Here is a 19,771-nt window from a genome sequence, read left to right on the forward strand (position 1 = left end):
TCCTCACATAAAGCCTGCATAACACCAGCCTCCTTTTCTGCAGAGGCAAAACTGCCATTGTGTCACTGCTGCTTGGCCCCACTCACACAGCCAGAGCTGCTGAGCCTCTGGGTGGGGAGTGGCCCAAACCTGCATCTGCCCCACCGACCCCTTCCCTGAAGCCAGCTTTGCTGATACCCACAGCCAGAGGAAGCTTTTGTGCCAGCAGCCTCCTGATGTGGTCAGCCTGGAGCCCTGTGTATCCCTCTGCAGTATGTGAATGTCACCTTTTAGCAGAGATTATTAGTAGGCTTTGTCTGACTGACAAGCGCTTGTGTTTTGCAGAATCTTCGAAGGCAGCAGGCACGGGGGCAAAGAGGCCTAATAGAATTCTTCAATGTCATTTTAATAGGATCATTGCTTTGCGCTAGCTATTTTTTTCTCCTCTTTATCTTTTTCTGTCCTCTGCTAGGCTCTGTGTTAATGCCCTCTGGTGATACTGAATTCTTTCCAAGTTTCTCAAAAAAAAAAAATCCCACCAGCATTAATTATTGTTTCAGGAGGATATCTTCTCTTAAAGATGCAAGGTTTCTCTGAAGCCATCTGTCTGGATTGTCTTCCCTTGGGACAGAGAGAACAGTTAGCAACTCAGTACTTCGAAAAGGAAACTCGCAGCTCATGTAGATAATACAAATGACCCAGTTGCCCTGGAAAGGGAAGTGTCGTCTCATGTGCAGTGTGTTCCATATGCTATCCATCCACCTTCCTCAGCTAATGAGGCTCAGACTTCTTCATGCTGGTCAAGATAAATATAAAGCTCCCTAACCCTGAAATCACCATAGTGAGGTTGCCATGGTAAAAAAAAAAGTTCAGTCCATCACAGATTATGCTAAAACCTGATACAAAGAGAGAAACTAGCATTTCATTGAGACACAGAAACAAGCCTGTGATGTTCTCCAAATCACCATGATCTAGGTACAGTTTAGATTTTTTAAAAAATCCTGTTCTTTCATTTTTCTAATAAGATACATTGGGATTCTGCCTTATGGAAAGATGTTCTGAGAACAGGGCTGGAATAGTGGAGCTTCCTAAGCATCTAACTCAAGTACTGATGCTGAACCATGACAGAAGCAGAAATCCAGCTCCATACCACTTGTATTAATGTTTTGTGACATGATCTGCAAAAGATTCAAAGGATATTTTATCCAAAACCTAGATCCCAACTCCACATCTCAGTTCCACTGTTGATAACCAGGCAGCTTAATTACCTCCCAGAGTGATTACATAGCTGGGTTATTTAAGGTTTGAAAAGCTCTATGGAGGTTCTAATAACAGAATGTCAGTCACATACAGCAATAGAGATGTATTGGGTGCTCTGCCCATAGGCACAGGCGGTAGGCTTATATGGGCACTGCATGTACGTGAACCCAGAAATTTCCTGGCCCACTGTGCACACCTGTGGCTTTTATGTTTCCTTGGAGAGCCTTTCTGTCCCATGTGAACAGCATAAATTGTGGATTATGCCTACTGCAGATTAGAAAACTAAGCTTAGAAACCTAAGCTGCAAAATCTACCTGGGCAGGGCTCTGAAGGAGAGGACAAACTGCCCAGTAGCAAGTTAATCTCAAAGAACTTCACTTCTGGCTTGCAAATTCTTTTTGTTTGTTCTAAATGACTATCTACATTCCAAGCAATAAAAAACAACCAAGACACAGAATCCTGAAATCACACAGAGCAGCACTACAGCTTTGCAAAGCACAGCACAAAGTGCTTAGATTTGAAAGACTACACATCCTCCTTGAATAGGCATCTATCCATCACTTTCCTTAACGAATATTACTGGGTTTTATTGCTCTCCTCATCATCATACCTGATGAAGGATTACTGGCCATGAAGAATGGGCATCAGCCTGGGTATTTTCTTCCTTTGCCAACAAGGCTTCGAAACAATACTATTATGCACAAATGTGTCTTCAGAAAGAACAGAGGAAGATGAATCAATGAAGATAAGCTGGATCGCCACCTGTAGCAGAGAGTTTGGACAAGAGCCCTATAAGAAGGATCACATTAGGACTAAAATCCCTCCTAGTCTGCTCATGAGTGATAGACACTGAAAAGGTCCTCAAATGATTATGCAGTGCTATTCATGCAGGGGGAGGATGATTGTTTCTCAGTTACTGAGTAACACACAGGATTGTGCCTTGACATGCCCTCACTAAGTCTAGAAATCAGCTGTTAGTGGAGAAGGCAAGTCCTGCTGCTCTCCTGCAAATTCCTCTCAAGTGCCTCTGCACAGCTTAAGTGAGCAGCTGAAATGGGATAGGCAGTGGTGTCAGCTGTGCAGCAACATTCTTGCATGTGGCTCAGCTATGAGGAGACTGAGTGAGAAATGCCTACCAGGGGGGAGATGTCTGCAGGGACCAGGAAGAGGTTCACATGCCTCTTCCCAGGCTGTCTCTCCAGTGGGATGGCAGCCACACACCCAGACTGGTAACTGCAATGCCAAGCCAGGGAAGATCCCAAGGTTGATCAGAGTTCTGTGAAGGCACTCTCACATATTTGCATAATCAATTTGGATTGCTATTTATCAATATTCTTTCAAACCAAAACAGTATCAAATACAAACATTTTTTGCTGTTGTTTTCAAATTTCTGGGTCTTTTTTTAACACCTCTGACAGATATTAGCCCTCATAATCTGCACTCAAGATAGTTTTCTCAGTCTAGAGGTGTCCACTCTTGGTCCATGGTGCTCTCTACTCTCTAAATCAGATGAATCCTAATGAGTAACCCATGTAGCTCACCCAGTGAAAGTCATTTAGTTATGAAGACGTTTCTCCAGAGAAATGTAGACAATCCTAGAGAAAGACATGGAAATGATCTTACCTCAGACAGGAACAGCAACAAGAAACTGGCACAATTCAGTCCTGTGAAGACTTTCACATATCTCATGCACTAAGATTGGACTACCTTGCTACAGACAGGTTAAGCCCACTTCTCAGTCTTCTGAATTTGGATCCAAGTTCTCTCTGCAGACTGATGTAGATGCGATGTTTGTTTTTGTGTACAAGATGTCTGGAGCTGTGGTGATGGGTGAATAAGAAGCATCTACAGTCAGCTATTGTGACTAATGTGCAGACTTATTCTTCCCAAAGAACAGTCTTGCAGAGTTAATACTATAGACACCACACTTATGTGTAATAACATTCAGGTGAGAATGCAGAAAAAACTAGCTGCTGTCTGGTGCATTCAGTGAAGCTGTTAGAAACCTGTGGAACAGGTTTACACATACCTGTGTATTCACAGAAACTTCAATCCCACACAGCAGAATTGAACATCTCAAGTGCTGCCATTGATATTTCACTGAAGCCAGCACTATGTCTAAAAGTACACAGACATACTACAGCAAGCAAGGAAGGAAAGGTCCTTTTCGTGGAGAACACTGCCACCTTGTGCACAATTGCATTTAGTTTGTGCCTGGCTTGTGAGAGATAATACTGCAGAAGTTGCTCACCCTTCTTGCCTCTCTTGAAAACTCTGCCTGAAGCAGAGTTCAAGCCCTTGAATGGAAAAGTCTCCCTAAATAGCACCAGCTTGTTCCAATCCTCAAGCAATGATAAAATCTGAACTGCTTTCTAGCTAGCACATTTTTCCTTTTGATTTTGTGAAGCGCTTCATTAAGTGTATTTAATGGACAAAGACAGCTGCATCACAGTGAGATAAATAAAATAGTGGAAAAGCAGAGGTGAAAAAGTACTTAAATTTTTTTTTTCTTAAGCAGAATGGCAGTGTTTACTCACAGACTGTCTGCTAGTGCTGGCAGCCATGCAGACACACAGTAAGCACAGCAACAGTAGAGACCTCTTGTGCAGGCAAATCTGATATGGGCGGACAAAGACAAACCTATGAGTACCCTAGTGTAGCAATTGCCCTCACATAGTGCTTCATAGCTCACTGCAGATGTAAATTACAAAAAACCTTGAAACACCAATATATGGTCACTAAACACAAACGTGAATTCTCCTGTTGAGGAATCAGACCCAGAGAAGGTATGTTGTCTATGTGAGGAAGAGCTGCCACAACTATAGAGGGAGAAGCTGGTCCCACTTCTATTCCTCATCCATGACTATGTCCTTTGTAAAACACAGAACAATGTATATCCCAGCAGCCTGGGAGTCCTCCTGCAGAGGTATGTGAAAGATCTGGCACTTCATCCCTCATATGATACAGATAATTCTCAAGATTTCCTCACTATGCTGCCTCCATCCATACGTCTTTTAATCATCATCTGCATGTGGGAAGCTCTGTTCCAGGTAAGTTTTTGTCTTACTGCCAGCAAAGCTGGAGGGTGAGCCAGTGATTCCAAGCACTCCCTGAATCCCAAGCACCCATCCTGTGTAGCCCCATCAGTTGCTCGCTCTCAGTCCGGATACCATCCTCACTTTTGTTTGCAAATGCTCCCCCTTTGATAAGGTAATGGAGTGAAATCCACAGCATTTTCAGAAATAATGCAACTCCTGTGTCACTGCACAGAGATGCACAATTCCAAGGGGTCCTTGGCACCAGAAGAAAACTGCTTGGCCTTTTGTGGGGACTTCTATGGAGGGAGGCTGAGACTGCAGAAGACTCTCACTTTCCCTCTGCCAACTTCTCAAGCAATGAATGCCTGTATTGAGCTCAGTGCTTAGATCTTCAGGACACTATCTGCATTTCAGAACTAGGTGCATGAGGTACAGCACAGGGGATGGGGCAGGGGCTGGTTTTTCAGATAACTCCGTTAGGAAATCCCATATGCTCCACACAGACTTGGAGTGACAGTTACAGCTGGTATGGATTTGATGGTAAAGATTTTCCCTAGCCGAAGCCCACAGTAATGGAAGCATGACAGTATTTTAGCTGAGAGGATGTCCACATGCTAGCTCGTTGTCCTACCACCAAGAGAGGAAAAGAACAAGGGTTTGTGAGTTTTGCAGAGGTGCCACCATTTTCCCAGCAGGAGCAGCCTGAGGTTGTAAAAGCCTGAATTGTCAGCAACTAGTCAGCAAAAAGAGAGATGTTTTGTCTCTCCTTCTCCCTTTTATATATCTGCATTCAACATGGGTCTGCTAGCGATAAGCCAGCAATGGGATTGTTACTCAACCATTTTTTAAATTGCCTCGATACCTCTTTTATAATACAACACAAATGCACAGGGCAGTAACTAACTTTGAAAATGACAGTGCAGTAGTGCTGTTGAATTGAAAGTGCCATTTGACATATTACTCTAGAGAGAAAGCCTATCCCATCCACTGAGCTGGATCTGTAACATGTGACAGATGACACAATGCCACTAGTGCTTAATGTGTCTTGTAAAACTGGATATAAACAACTTCTCTCACCTGAAAGATTCATAGCTTTTTCTGAGCTAATGCTAAAGACAACTTATTAGTATGCAAACAATACAGCAGTGTCTTTTCCTGGCTTGAATTGCACAATTTTTATTTTTTTTTTACCAATCAATTTTACTTATTGAAAACCTGCCTGATTACTGCTCTCAGTGGCACTTATTTGCAGTTTATCCCTCATTTCTCTATGGATCAGAGCATCCATGTTTACCTGTCTTTTTTCTTCTTGTGCACTGAAGTCAGGGATGAAGTTTTCATGGGTTTGCCTCAAAGATCTCCTCTTGGTCTGTAGTTTAATGCTGTAATTCACTCTGTTATCCTCAGTGCACAGTCTCCAGCTACACAAAGTTTATTCCTTGCGAAGAGCAGTGATTCTCTTAGTATATCTGACACCAAATATCCCCGAATCTTCATCATAATGCAAACTCTCAATTTTTTCTTTGTTATCTTCCTCACCTTTACCCTTCCTCTCTAGCAGTGGTCAGGCTTCTCTTTTAAGCCTCCCATCTGAGCTCCTTTTATCCTGACTGTGACTGTTGCCCTTCACCGCTTCCACTGTCTCAGGGGCTCTCCCTCTCCCTTTATTCTCAGGAGGGGAAAGAAGACAAGAAGAAACTTCTTCAAGCATTTCTTCCATGATCACTCCTTTGATCGGGACTTGGTTCATGCCACAGGATCTGGTTCACATCCCACTTCTCAGCACTAATAAGTTTGCTAGGTAGATGTAATCAGAGGAAATGCACCTCAGCTGAAGAATTTTGGGGATGTTTAATACCCTGGTTTTGCTACATCCCACCAAATTTTGCAGTCTTTTACCACCAGCACTTTCTTGTTAAAGAATATAGTCAATGCCTTAATGCTGTGACAGATCAATCTTTGTTGGTTAAAACTTGGTTGTAATAATGCCAAGGTCATGGGTTTAATTCCCTATGTGGGCCATTGACTTAAGAGTTGGACTCGATGATCCTTGTGGGTCCCTTCCAACTCAGAATAGTCTGTGATTCTGTGATACTTTGCAAGTGCCTATTTCTGGGCTTCTCTGCTGTGGAAGTGGTCTTTATAATTGCTCTTCTAATCACCTGAGGCTAGGAACAACTGAACCATGCAAAGTGGTAGTCAACTGTAAGATCCAGGACATCCCTACCTGTGGCTGCATATGGACAGACAATTAATGAAGATTCCCAACACCCCCGGACAGTCTGTACTAATTCAGAAGGATAAACTGCAATCAGGCAAGAAGAGTTCAGTAGCTGGCTCTGCTGCCTCCTTGCAAATATTACCACGGATATTGAGGGGAGGGGGATCAGGATGACACATGCAATAATCATTGTCACTGTGGCAGTAAGCAATGGTTGTCTGAAGAACAGACTTGCTTTTGCTAGTAAATACTGTAACTTTTGCCTTCAGAAGAAGCATTTTTGTGTTTGAATTGTTCCATATACTGGAAGATACATTACTTCCTATTGTAGACCTATTGAACCAGAGGTTTTCAAATATATATAATTACATTCATCTCATTAATTGTTCTTTAATACCTGTTACATGGACTGTTCTGCCTTAGATCATATAATTTCTTCTTTATTTAATATTCTGAGTGTTAAATAGAAACAAACTAAAAATTACTTAGTATTTTCCCTACCATCTTTTATCAGACGTCAGTTTCTTCAGTCAGCTCTGTAAATTAAAATTATTTTGGTGAAGTCATGAAAAATTTGGCATAGCGTCAAGAGATGGAATTTTTAACATGGTGTATGAAAACAAGTCAGATCGTCCATCAGTCTCTCACACAAGCCTAGAGAGAGTCTCTGGCTGTTTGGATTTTCATTTTTTAATAGTTCTGCCTTCCACAAGAGGGAATGAAGCCTTTCCCTGAATCACAAGAGCCATCTGCAAGTAGAGACACCTAAGAAGTTCAATACTTCTTTTTAATTCTGTGAAGAGCTAAATGCATCAATAAAATACTTTATGCCTCCTACAATCCTTTGATGACTGAATTAAGTAAATGAGATTGAAATGAGGAGTGATTTATAATGGGCTGTAATGAAAACTGAGTTGAACAGCCTCCCAAACAATTGACAGGGAATATATTAGTTTTAGCAATGAAAGGGTTTAAAAGAACAGAGAAGGGAAAGCATTCCCCTTTGATCTCAGTGAGAGCAAAGTTTCTTTAGACGTGATCCGATCCCAACTAATATGCTGCAAGAGGTTCACAGAACGGTGGGGGGTTTTATCCCCTTCGCAAAACAAGAGCTAGTCCAAACTAAGTTACTGAGTTTCTATTAGAAGTCTCATTTCTCATTGCTATACAGCCTGTGAAAAAGGTGATTTCCCTAGTTTTCCAGAGCTTGACGAATTGTTGCGAACTTGTTTGTAACAAAGGAATAGAAAGTACACCTCACCTTTCATGAGAATTGCTGTAGATCAGAATTACTTTTTCATGAACTCTGTAATAAAGACAAATTCTGATGCTCAGATGCCATGGTAAGTCATAGCTTAGCATCATGTGCCTATCCTGCACACCGATCCAGCAGAGCCGGAAGCACACAGGCAGCTTTCTCATAGTGAATCATCTCATCCAAGTTAAATTACTCCTGGCAGCAAGGCCAACCAAATATCCGCCTGAGCATATTTGGGAAGGGAGGTGATAAGACAGCTGCAAAGAGGAGGCAGAAGAGGCTGAGCTGTGTCCTGGGAAGGTAGGACCTGACGAAAACAGGTACAGGACAGCACAGGTATCCAAAGAACACTCCTTCATTTCACCTCCCACAGTCACAGTCCTGCAGACACTTCTGCCTGTGTACAGGTCCTGACCATGACTGGATTAAGTATCTGGAGAAATATCAGCATGACCATGACCTTGCCCTGCTTGCACACCTGTCTCTCCCTCTGCATGTGTAACTGATGCAAAACACTGGCCTCCAGGTTTGGCAGGGTTTGGTGACTGCGTATTGTGAATGCAAGCAGATCTGGGGGAAAACAAATTGGAATGGTAACTTACCCAGATCTGGGCAACCTGCCATAAACATGAACATGACTGCTCACATAACCTGGGTAAGCAGTAGACTTCAGAACATGAATAAAACTCTTTTGATTACTAGTGGTGCACTCACATTTCACACAAAAAACTCCAGAGTGATTGTCCACTAACAACAAATCATCTGCCCACATTTATGGTCCATGGCTGCTTTTCCCCCTCCCACGATCTGCTGGCACCGCTGCAGCGTGGGATGAGTCAGGATGTTCTCACAGCAGTACACAGGACAGTAACCCACACAACCTCCAGCACTGTTTACAGGATTGCTGCTTCCAATTTCTCCCATGATAGCTGACAGACCCTTCTCACATGGATAAGAAGCAAACATTGATCTGACACTAACTGTTGACAGGCTGCAAAAATATTGATAGTGCATTTAGCAACAGTGCCCCAAGCCTTGGCAAATGAGAGTTCACGCTCTCGTTTTCTCTCATTATATTGCCCCATTCTGCAATGTATATTAATTGGCTGTTTTGGTTTGCTATTTAGCAGACAGCATCCTTTCAAGTTAAAGCTCATTTCACCTAACTGTGTTTTCATAGCTTCTGCTCTGCCAAAAGGTTAAACAGACCTCATTATCCATTTCCTGCAGAGACCTAATTTCTACAAAAGGCCTTGAGCAGGGCAATATGATTGGCAGGAATAAGGTTACATGAAACTGTTTTCACACTTAGCTAAATACTGAGGAGCACAGGCACCATTTGAAATGACGTGCCATATGAGTCCCATCAGCTGGGCAGGACATTCAGTCTCTTCTGGTTTGTGATAATTCTTGCACCTGTCCCTTTCAGCATGGCATCCCCCCAACATGTCAACAGATTAAGCAGTTTAGGATAAAAAGCAGTATAAAGTCAAACTGTCTCCATTCTTCCTGAATTGCTGTACCAGTGTATAGCCTGTTAAAAGACAAAGGAGCCCCTGCTGTAGCCCTGACAGCAGCGAGCAGGCTAGAAGAGCAGGTAATCTTCCCCCCTCCTACCTAGTCTACTGGGTAAATCTCCCAGGCAGACCTGGTCCATTTCTTGTAGAGGGATGATGTAACTACTGCCTGGGGATGCCATATGTATCACTGCCAGGCTCAACAGCCAAGCAGTTTGAGGCAACCCAACACCTGCACAAAACCCTGGTCCTCATCAGGAGCTTGGTCCTCTGGGTGGTCCTACAGCTTCAAAAAATGCATTAGACCACAAACAGAAGTGTAAGGCAGCTGTGAGGGTTTTTAAGCCCCTCCTGGAAGAAAAGACTATGATGGAAACAGCCCCAAGTCCAAACTCCTGCTCGTATTTGTCCAAGAGTCTACCACACCACATGCCAAGGCAATCAGCAATTCAGTTTGATTTTCACTCCTGAGGCCCTCAAACCTGCACCAAGGCAGCATGTCATTCACCAGGCATAAGCCCTTCTGGTGAGAGGACACTACCCCCTCCAAGATGACTTACTTTTCAGATTAAGGAAAAAGAATCACTGTTGCAGTGTAAATAGGAGCAAGTAGGAAGCTTTTGAGGAAGACTTGCAGGGTTTCTGGAGTAGAGGGCTCAAGCAAACCAGAAGGGAGTTCAAGCCACATATTCCAAGCTGGGAGGTACAGACTCTGCTCTTGCAAGCTGGTATGGCCTGGTCACAAGATGCGCTCTATCCTAAAGCTTTCTCTGTTGCTTAAGCTCTAGCAGATCTATTGAGTCTATCCCAAGGATAGAGAACTGTCTCCAAAAGAACAGTTCTCAACAAGCTCTGGCCTACAGACTCCTCTGTCTGTAGTTATTTTTCCTCAAGGTCTTGCTGACTGTGAAAGATGCAAGGAAGTGAGGGCTGCCTGGAGCCAATCAAGCACTAGAACAATTCGAGGGGTCTTCATTCCTAAATGTTTCCAAGATACTCCAGGACAGAGGCCTCATCAGCCCTATCCAAATACAGCAATCATCCTGCTTTTTGCTCCTTGCCTACTGTGGTCCATGAGTCATCAGTGATCTATGAGACTGTGTAATGGCAGATGCAGTATTATTGCTACCTCCACAGAAGTTCTGAAATGGAAGACAATAAAAGATGGAATAGCAGAAGTAGGAAAAAAGTACCCAAGACATTGTCTATTTTTTAATTAGATTTCAAATTGAAGATATCACAGCAATGATACAAGATGAACTGCAGATTCCATCTCCCTTTTGGAGAAAGTTTGACAAACTTTAAACTAAGAATGAAAAGAGTATGGCAGCTGTGTCTCCATCAGCAATCCAGATGGCTCAACTGCAACAGATCTGGAGGAAGAGACAGAAGATGTGACATCCTCTCTACATGTTAGAGGGTCTTATTTCAGTTTAGCTTAAGCCCAGCTCTTTGAACCAACTTTCCCTTTGGGGGCTACTCCTTGAGTTTCCCTCAAAAAAACCACAGTGCTGACATCACTCCAAAGCACAATTAAATGAGAACAAGCAAAATATAAGCAAAATATGCAGTGTAGGTTTCTAAGAGGAAGAAGAGTAACTCTCTTCCTACTTTGTACAAAGTTGTAGGTGAATACAGTAAAGCATCAAGTCTGATAGCAATTGGGATAGTCCAACGTCATGAGAAGTGTGCTGCTATCAGCTTGTATTCTGCTGCATTTGGCTTACTTGCACAATGTTACTATTGCAAAAAAAAACCCTGTTTTTGTTACTATTTTGCAAAAAAACACAAAAGAGGAAAGGAAGGAGGTAAGTGACACACATCACCACTCAGATCTCAAAGATGAAGCTCTATCAGGATCTTAAAACCACCTGAAGTTTAAGGCACTTTAATTTGTTGTTTGGACTGCACACTGATTTGTCTAGGGAGACAGAGTGCAGGAAGTGTGCTTGAAGTCCCTATGAACTAATACAAAGCTAAAAAGATAAATAAATATCACTGCTTATTGAGTTTTGCATTCTGTACTATCCACCCACAGAATCCACCAGGAATACGACAAAATGTCCTTGGGGCAGCCTTGTTAAACTCCTGAAGCTTGTTAGCCCAAGTGTAGGCAAACTGAAAGTGTAGGTGGACATTAAATCCAACTCAAAATAATCAAGCAGCTCCAAGTGACAGCAGATCTATAATTAAGACAGTATTTCAGTTTATCCTCTTTTAAGGCTTTAATTATTATTACTGTACCTAGAAGATGGAAGGCTTTCATATAGAAAGACATCAGTTCTTCAAACATCTTCCCTCCCATCTTGCAATGGCACTGCTCTAGTAACATAGCAGAGTTCTGATGTTGTGGAAAAGTCAGCAGTTCCACACTGGATCACCACCACCTTGAATTTTCTTTCACAAACAGTACATATGTTGCAGGAAGTTCGGTCCTTGAGAAAGGCAAAATACTGCTGCTAAATGAGGAGGTTCTGGACTCAGCAGGTCCCAGGAGATGCTGACTACCACTAAGATGCTGGCCTCTCTCAAGGTATCTGGGGTCCCAGCTCAGAGTGTGTTGTTCCTCCTACCAGCACACCTCTGCAATGGACCACACACCACTTACAGTAGCACCCACATCATGGGCCACCCCTGCTACCTCTCCATGTAGTGCAGGCTGTCAGAGGTCAGAGGCACGACAAGCTGAGACAGTCCACCTAAGTGCTACAACCTGTTGTTCAAGACCAGCTGTTTAGATTTGATTCATACAATTTAAGCTTGTCCAAAACAGTGTATTTAAGGCCACTTCATATTTCAGATTTTTAAAGAAGTCAGCCATCTACTAAGAAAATAATAACAAGAGACTTCCGTTTCTACTGATCTCTGTATTTTAAAAGTTTTGAGTAATATTTACTCAGGTTTCATAATACAAAATGTCTTTCAGCATCTTAAGTGAAGCTGCAATAAATTTTTAAAAACAAAATCTTTTATAGTTTCCAGAAGTTTCTAGATAAGTGACTGTCTTGAAATGCTACCCTTCTGAGGCTCAGCAAGGCCTTGATGAGTGTCTCCAGTGCTTGAAATGGGAACACTGCCTGTGAGTGTACTGCACCAGTCGTGATGCAGTCACAGGACTTAGTCATCCTCTGAGTCACTCTCTCCCCTGGCTGGCACACATGCCCTGATTGAGGACATGAGCTGGTCCTGGATCTGCTTCTTGGGGTTCTCCTCCAGGTCTGTCTTGATGGCACCAGACTCTGAAATCTTCCACTCCAGTTCTGTGCAGTGTAAAACAAGACAGTAATGAATGCAGGGGAGAAGACTGTAAAAAGCCCATCTTCACTCCCAAGTTGACTGCTCTTGTCACTCTACCATCAACACCACCACACAACCAGAGCCCTGCTCTATTCCACCCATTCTTCTTCCATGCCCAGCTTCCAGCTCCAGCCAAGCCCTCCTTTCACAGCCTCTAGTGCTGGCACAGGTCTGAGGGTACTGCTCTGCAGCCCACCAGCGGCACTCCCAGCACCACCCTCCTCCCTTTAACCAGGAGTGCAAACAAGATGATGGATACAGAGCAGCAGCTTTAGAGGTAACTATCCCAGTGAAAGTGAATTCTACCTCCTTCTAACCACGAAAGGGCAGAAGACATGTTTGCACATCTGTTGACAGTAAAGGAATACTGCTCATATATTACAGCTTTTTCCATAATAGTCTGAGTTCATCACAGTCAGAAGAGGCAGAGAATAAATTTACAGAGGAGCAAAAAAAAAGTGGAAATTCCATTTACACATCTGAATTACAGGTATTTCTCAGGGATGTACCCTGTAAGCAGAATTCATCCCTTTGCCTTTACATCACTCTGATTATTAGTTCCTTAACCAGATGGTAGAGACTTCACCATCAGCAGTAAGCCCAAACTGAACTGAATTGCTTCCCAGAAGTGGTAGAAAGTCAACACAACACATTCAGTTGAAACCTTTCTTCTAGTCTTGCCAACAACCCTATCATCAAATCTAATTTCCTTCAGACATTACAGAATAATAAATACAACCTCACACTTTCTTTAATCTTCAGTGGAAGTCACCCGGGCTTAGGGGAGAAGGAAGGAAGAAATAAAAGAAAGTGCAGAATTTCAGTGTGCAGCTTTCTATGATGACTGAATTAAGCTGGCTCAATCAGAAACAGACAAACATGCAATTGTCTTAAAAATGAAACAAGAAACCCTACAATGACATGGGGAAGCACCAGTTAGCAAGTGCAGATTATTATGTTATGGCAGGAAAGGCCAGTTGTTCATGTAAAGGAGCCCCCAAAATACATGTGGGTACTGTTAACCCTTTAATAACATATTCAGCAAAATTTGTTTCACTCAACACAAGACACGAATACTTGCACACACAAGATAAATATCTGTATGTTGGCCTATCAGCAACACACTGCTTTTACAAGATAGCCTTAATCACATGTAGTTGAGCCATAAGTGTGAAAAATAGAATCTAATACAAATTTTAGTACCTCCCTTCTCCTCCTAAGCCTCACTTCCCTCACTCCCTGCAAAGCAGTTTTGCTTTGCCTTTGGCAGACTGGAGATGCAGACACTCACCATCCCTTGTCAGGTTCATGCCACCAAACACCAAAGGCCCAATGAACTGAGCTTTGATGTCTCCCTCCAGGTAGACAAATATCGTAGGCAGGTTCTTATCGGGGTAATTGGGAATGCAGGTGGTAGAGATAGCTTTGATGAATTTCACATCTCTGAACTTTTTTGCAAGCCCACTCATATGTTGATTTATTAAGGCACAGAGTGGAATTCTGTGAAGAACAGCAACAAACACAACGTAAGTTAAAAATAAAAGACAAACAATAAACTGCTTCAGAAGAAAAGTCAGAAATATCAGCATGATGAGTAGGATTTCTGGAAAGAAAAATGTACCAGAAACAACTTCTGAATACTTTTGTTGTCCAGTATTCCAGCATTCAAAGGACATCAAGATCATTGGAGATTTCTTAATATATCAATAATGCAACTTTCTCTTCCATCATACAGAGAAACTTGTTTATGAATTTAAGATATTTAGAAATTGCAAGGGCAAAATAAAAAGGAGCTCCTGGAAAAAAGTAATCAAAATGACAATCAACACCTGTGAGGCAACTAGAGACCATGAACAACAGCAAGTATTTATAACCCTTTCCAGAAAGCTCTAGCAACTTAACAGACCTTTTTTAAGAGTTTTTCCATCACTGTGACAGGACTAGAAACTGTTCACTCCATTTTTATGCCACTAGAAATCAGGCTAAATACACATAGTGATCCTTCTCATTCACAGGCCCTTGCACTTGATCTAAACTAATTTCCAAAGCTTAGGCATTTCAGTGGCAGCAGCTACCTCTACAGCAGCTGGTTGGTACACATGATGCTGTGTTATATAGATGTATAAAAAAGCCACTTCATGGTAACATCAGTCTAGAGCAAAGTTAAGCAGTGCTGAGTCAACAGTATTGAAATTACTAATATTTTTTTTTCCTTGTAACACCAGAATCGGTTCCTTTAAGTCCACAATAACAACACATGTATCTTAGAGCATATTTAGCTATTGACAGTGAAAGGTTTAATGGTTAAAAACAAATTCTTACCCTTGTTTGTAGAGGTGCAGGACTACCCATATACCTTTTCCAGCTTTTGTAACCTCTTGAACATAATCTTTTCCTGAAATCTCTAAAATTTCCCCAAATTTATTCTTCATTTGTGCTGCTTTCATTTCTGCTAACCTTTGCTGCCTGAAAAGCAGGGAATGGAAAAGACATCCTGTGAATAGATGCATTTTTTGACAGAACAACACTTGAAGGAGCAACAAAAGCAAAATGACGTAGTAGATGTTCTTGTATTTGCATCCTAAGTTAAAACTACCAACATGCGAGAAGTACAACTATGTTTCATGAAACTCTTTTTGCTCCTCATTTCTGGCCTCACCAGAATTTCTTCTCCAAATACACTACCAAACTAAATGGCAAGAACCATGACAGAGGCTGAGATAGGGGGAAACCCATACTGTAATTATGCAAATCTGCAGCACCTTTATGTCACTCCCTGTAAAAATTAGAAAAACTTGGATGTGATTTTCAAAGCTTTCAGAATCCCCAGCCATGCACTCAGCAGGTGCACATTATCTCTGCAAAACTAGGTTGTAGATAAGGAACAGTGAATTCAAATGCCATTATCCTATTAAAGACACTTAAAAGCTCTACAAGAGACCAGAAACACAGGCCCCTTTTTCCATCATCAGGCCTAAAAACATCCTTTATCTCTTCAAGAATACTTCAAAGCATATAAAAGAAAGATCCTCCAATTATCATTAAAGCCAAATTCTGCCGCTGCTCTGACCTGTACATTTCAATAGCTTTCTCATCTTCCTCATTAAATTCATCTTCATTCTCTTCTAGCTCTTCCAGAGTCATGTCCTCATAAGTTTTCACTAGAATAGAAGAAACATCAAATCAGCAAAAACCACATTATCAGTCCTACAGAATTCATTAACTTTAAGGACAGATTAATGGGAAATATGGGTTGGGTTGTTCTTAAGTATTACCTTAGAATCGCAGAATGATTTGGATTGGAAGGGATCTTAAAGATCATCTCATTCCAATCCCCCTTGCCATGGGCAGGGACATCTTTCCCTAGTCCTATCACTACATGCTCTTGTACAGTTGGAGTTGCCCTTAGGAGCTGGACTTCAATGATCTATGTGGGTCTCTTCTAACTCAGGATATTCTACGGTTCTATTCCATCATTCTAAAATGTCCCTCTCCAGCTCTCTCGTCAGTTCCCTTTGGGTACTCAAAGGTGCCACAAGTTCTCCCCAAAGCCTTCTCTTCTCCAGGTTAAAGAGCCCCAGCTCTCTCAGCCTGTCATTATTGCTACTGGATTTTTAGAAAATATTACACGCTTTAGACATACAGATGGAAAGACAGTGATGTAAAGGTCTCTAAGCTGAAGGTTGCCTAGACTAGCCCACAAGTACTTGCATGAGCTTTCAAGTCTGGCAGCTGCAGCAAAGATGTACCACACACATGCATTGTTCAGTAGCCTGAACAACAAAGGAAGCATACAACAGGAAATGTCGTGAGACAGGTTTACTTCCACATTCACCTGGCACACTACCTGTGCACTGTTCTTATTTCAGCTTTCAAACATTGATTTCTATAAAAATATAAAATAAAAAGAACAAAGCTTTCCTATGCTAGAATAATCCATGTGTTCAGGAATGTATTTGTTTGATACCACTAACAGATGATCACCCTGCATGGATGATGCTTTAGCAACCCAATGGACTTCAAAGGTATATAAACACATTGCTTTACAGGTATATAAACACTGCTGATGGCCACTTCTGTTTATAAGCTTCCCCAGGAAGGCTTGTACTTCTGCTGCCGGTGCCCGAGTTGGATTGTCACTTACCTAGAGACTTCTGAAGGATGGCAAACTGCTCCTCTTCCTTTGCACGCTCCTGTTCCTCCACATTTTCCTTTGGAGGAAGGATACCTTTCTTGCGCAGGATGTCATTCCACTCCGTGTCTTTATTTGGGTCCTAGAACAGAGCAACAAATGGATGCTATATTTTCAAGAACTTTGCCACTTCCAGAACTTAAAACAGGCAGGCTTTTTGAGAGACACAACACGCTGCTAAACTGGTAACTGGATGGATGGTACCACAAGGTCACAGTGCACACCCTCCTGATGCTGAGGCTTTTTTGCAGCCTAGACCAGTGCACTGAAAAGTGAGTTCACATTATTCCATCCCACTCACAGCATGCACAGGTCTTGGTAAGGTACCAAAGTTTGAAGCATTGTAACCATCACTGTATGTCTCAAAAAGTGAAGCAAATGTGGAGGAAATTAGCTGGATGACAGGGAAGTACACTGGCCAGAGGGATCACTTAGCCTCAGCAGAACAGGCCACCAAATGCATGGTTGTTGCACTGGGAAGCACCAGTGACAAGACACACAGGGACCAACCTCTCAGTATACCGGAATTCTCCCTGGTAGATTCAAGCCAGTGTGACTACCTAAGTGATTAGATAGAAGCAAGCACTGTCTCTGCTAGCCAAGTCCACTGGTAGAGAATCAGACCTACACTACTCCTGAAAATGAAAGAGAGACTTCACTGTAAAACAGTTGAAATAATCCTGCAAAATAAGGCCAATAGGCACCTGTGTATTGTTGAGAAGCTCAGGAGATGATTTTTCAAGTTTGTTAGCAATTTTACTTTTTCAAATTTTGAAATCTCATTGATAATTTTATTTCTTTTAAATACGTGAAATCTCAAGTGATAAGCATCCACAGGCTGATTGTGGTTCCTTACTATCTTGGCCTAAATTCCCTTTGAAAACTGAACACACCTACTGTTTCGCTATGGCTTATGTCAGTATAATTTACATTAGGTCTGTTCACATCTACACAACCACACCCCTCTCAGACCAAACCCCAGCACTGCGAGGGGCAGGGGAGACGAGAGGGGAAAGGGGGAGGGGTAGGGGGGAGGAAGGCACAGAAAAGAAAACAAGCAAGTAAAGTAGCGCAGCAAACAGAACACCAGACTTTTAATACTTTTAAATGTTCTGGCTACGGTCACTTTTCTCTCGACACGGCATTCCACTGCACCCACCCTCGTTTCCTGAGCCGCACGGCCGCTCTCTATAGCGGCAAAATAGACACCGCGCTTGCAAAAGAGCAGCAAACCACCACAAAAGCAGACACGAAGCTTTCGAGCAAGGCCGACACAAGACCGACACCTCCGCCCGCGGAAAGGGGACGACACTGGGCTGTCCCCACCCCGGGGCGCTCCGTCCGTGCGGGCGGCCCGCGGCTGCCGGCGGGGCCCGAGCCCAGAGCGTGTCCCAGCCCTTCGCCCGGCCGGGTCCCCTCGCAGCGCCGGCCCCACACCGGGTCGGTGCAGGGACACCACTGCTGCTCACCTGCATCGTGCTGCCGGGGCCGGAGCCCGGTGAGGGCCAGCGGGGTTGGGCAAGGCCGGGCGGGGCCGGTCCCGGCGTGCGCGGCGCGGCCGGAGGAGGCGGCGCGGCCGGAGGAGGCGGCGCTCCCGGCGGGGCGGGCACAGCGCCGGGGCCGCTTCCCCGGCAGCCTAATAAGGCTGGTCCTGGTCCCAGCGCCGGGGGTGTGCGGGGGGTGAAACAACCGCGGAATTGTTTGGGTCGGGAGGGAACTTAAAGATCATAATTCCTCTGCCGTGGGCAGGGTCACCTTGCACTACACCAAGTTGTTCAGAGCTTCATCCAGCTTGACCTTGAACACTTTTAGAAATGAGATATCCACAACCTCTTCTGGCAACCTGTTCCCGTCCCTCATCACCATCACAGTAAAGAATTTCTTCCTAAAATGTAATCTAAATTGCTCCTAGTTTAAAACCGCTCCCCCTCGTTGTACCACTGTCAGCCCGTGTAAATATCCCTCTCTCTCTCTCTTTTTTAGAAGCTCCCTTTCAGTACGCAAAAGTCTAGGTCCTGCTCCTAACTGGGATCCCAGCCCATTCCCCGTGTGTGGAGCCCTGCCATGCCCGCTGTGAAGAGCAGCTGGATTTAGGAGCTCTCCTCCCCGCCTGCCCGTCCCTGCCCTGCCCTACGCGGCGCAGCCGGAGCAGCCGGGACTGACGGTGCCAGCCCCAGCGGCCGGGGGGAATCCAATCCCCCTGTTCCCGGCCTGTGAGTAGCCATCACCTCGGAGTGCTGTGCTGCCATCCAAAAGGACCTGGACGGGCTGGAAGGATGGGCAGAAAGGAACCTCCTGAATCACCACTTTCTGCAGTGTCTCAGTCTCAAATACGTTCCATAACCCCATGCACAGGCTGGGGGCTGACCTGTTGGAAAGCCGCTCTGCGGAGAAGGACCTGGGAGTCCTGGTGGCAACAAGCCATCCATGAGCCAGCAGTGTGCCCCTGGGGACAAGAAGGCCAAAGGCATCCTGGGTGCATCACAGAGAGCATTGCCAGCAGGTTGAGGAAGGTGATCCTGCCCCTCTGCTCAGCCCTGGTGAGGCCACATCTGGAGTGCTGTGTCCAGTTCTGGGCTCCTCAGTAGAGGGGGTACATGGAGCTCCTGGAGCAGGTCCAGGAGGCCTATGAAGATAATTAGGGGAGTGCAGCAGCTCTCATAAGAAAAGCAGAGGGTACTGGACCTGTTCAGCCTTGAGGTGACTGAGAGGGGACCTCATCAGTGTCTGTACGTATCTAAAGGGAACATGTTAAAAGGATGGAGCCAGGCTCTGCTCAGTGCTGTCGAGCAGTAGGGTGAGAGGCAATGGGCAGAAACTGGAACACGGAAGTTCCGCCTGAACATGAGAATGAACTTTTCTGTGCAGGTGACCAAGCACTGAAACAGATTGTCCAGAGAGGTTGTGGAGTCTCCCTCACTGGAGATATTCAAGAACTGACTGGATCCAATCCTGTACTATGTGCTCTGTGACAGCTCTGCTTGAGCAGGAGGTTGGACCAACTGACCC

General features: G+C 43.9%; 1 protein-coding gene across 1 annotated transcript; it reads right to left on the minus strand.

The window, feature by feature from the left end:
- Positions 1-11,479: 11,479 nt before the first annotated feature.
- PDCL3 (phosducin like 3) lies at positions 11,480-18,339 on the minus strand. The gene is made up of 6 exons (XM_071570007.1): positions 18,232-18,339; positions 16,715-16,844; positions 15,641-15,731; positions 14,893-15,036; positions 13,862-14,070; positions 11,480-12,533 (listed from the first exon to the last, which is right to left on the minus strand). Exons 1-6 carry the CDS (start codon positions 18,235-18,237, stop codon positions 12,391-12,393), a joined length of 723 nt encoding a protein of 240 aa, XP_071426108.1. The 5' UTR covers positions 18,238-18,339; the 3' UTR covers positions 11,480-12,390.
- Between the last annotated feature and the right edge of the window lie 1,432 nt (positions 18,340-19,771).

Source organism: Pithys albifrons, chromosome 1 (genome assembly GCF_047495875.1).
Source record: "Pithys albifrons albifrons isolate INPA30051 chromosome 1, PitAlb_v1, whole genome shotgun sequence".
Taxonomy (NCBI): Eukaryota; Metazoa; Chordata; class Aves; order Passeriformes; family Thamnophilidae; genus Pithys; species Pithys albifrons.

Excerpts from the sequence above, each read along its gene's own strand:
- PDCL3 (XM_071570007.1), bottom strand. Across the intron at positions 15,732-16,714 it reads CATCCTTCAGAAGTCTCTAG|TGAAAACTTATGAGGACATG; the intron begins GTAAGTGACAAT and ends CTTCTATTCTAG. Across the intron at positions 14,071-14,892 it reads CTGCACCTCTACAAACAAGG|AATTCCACTCTGTGCCTTAA; the intron begins GTAAGAATTTGT and ends TGTTCTTCACAG.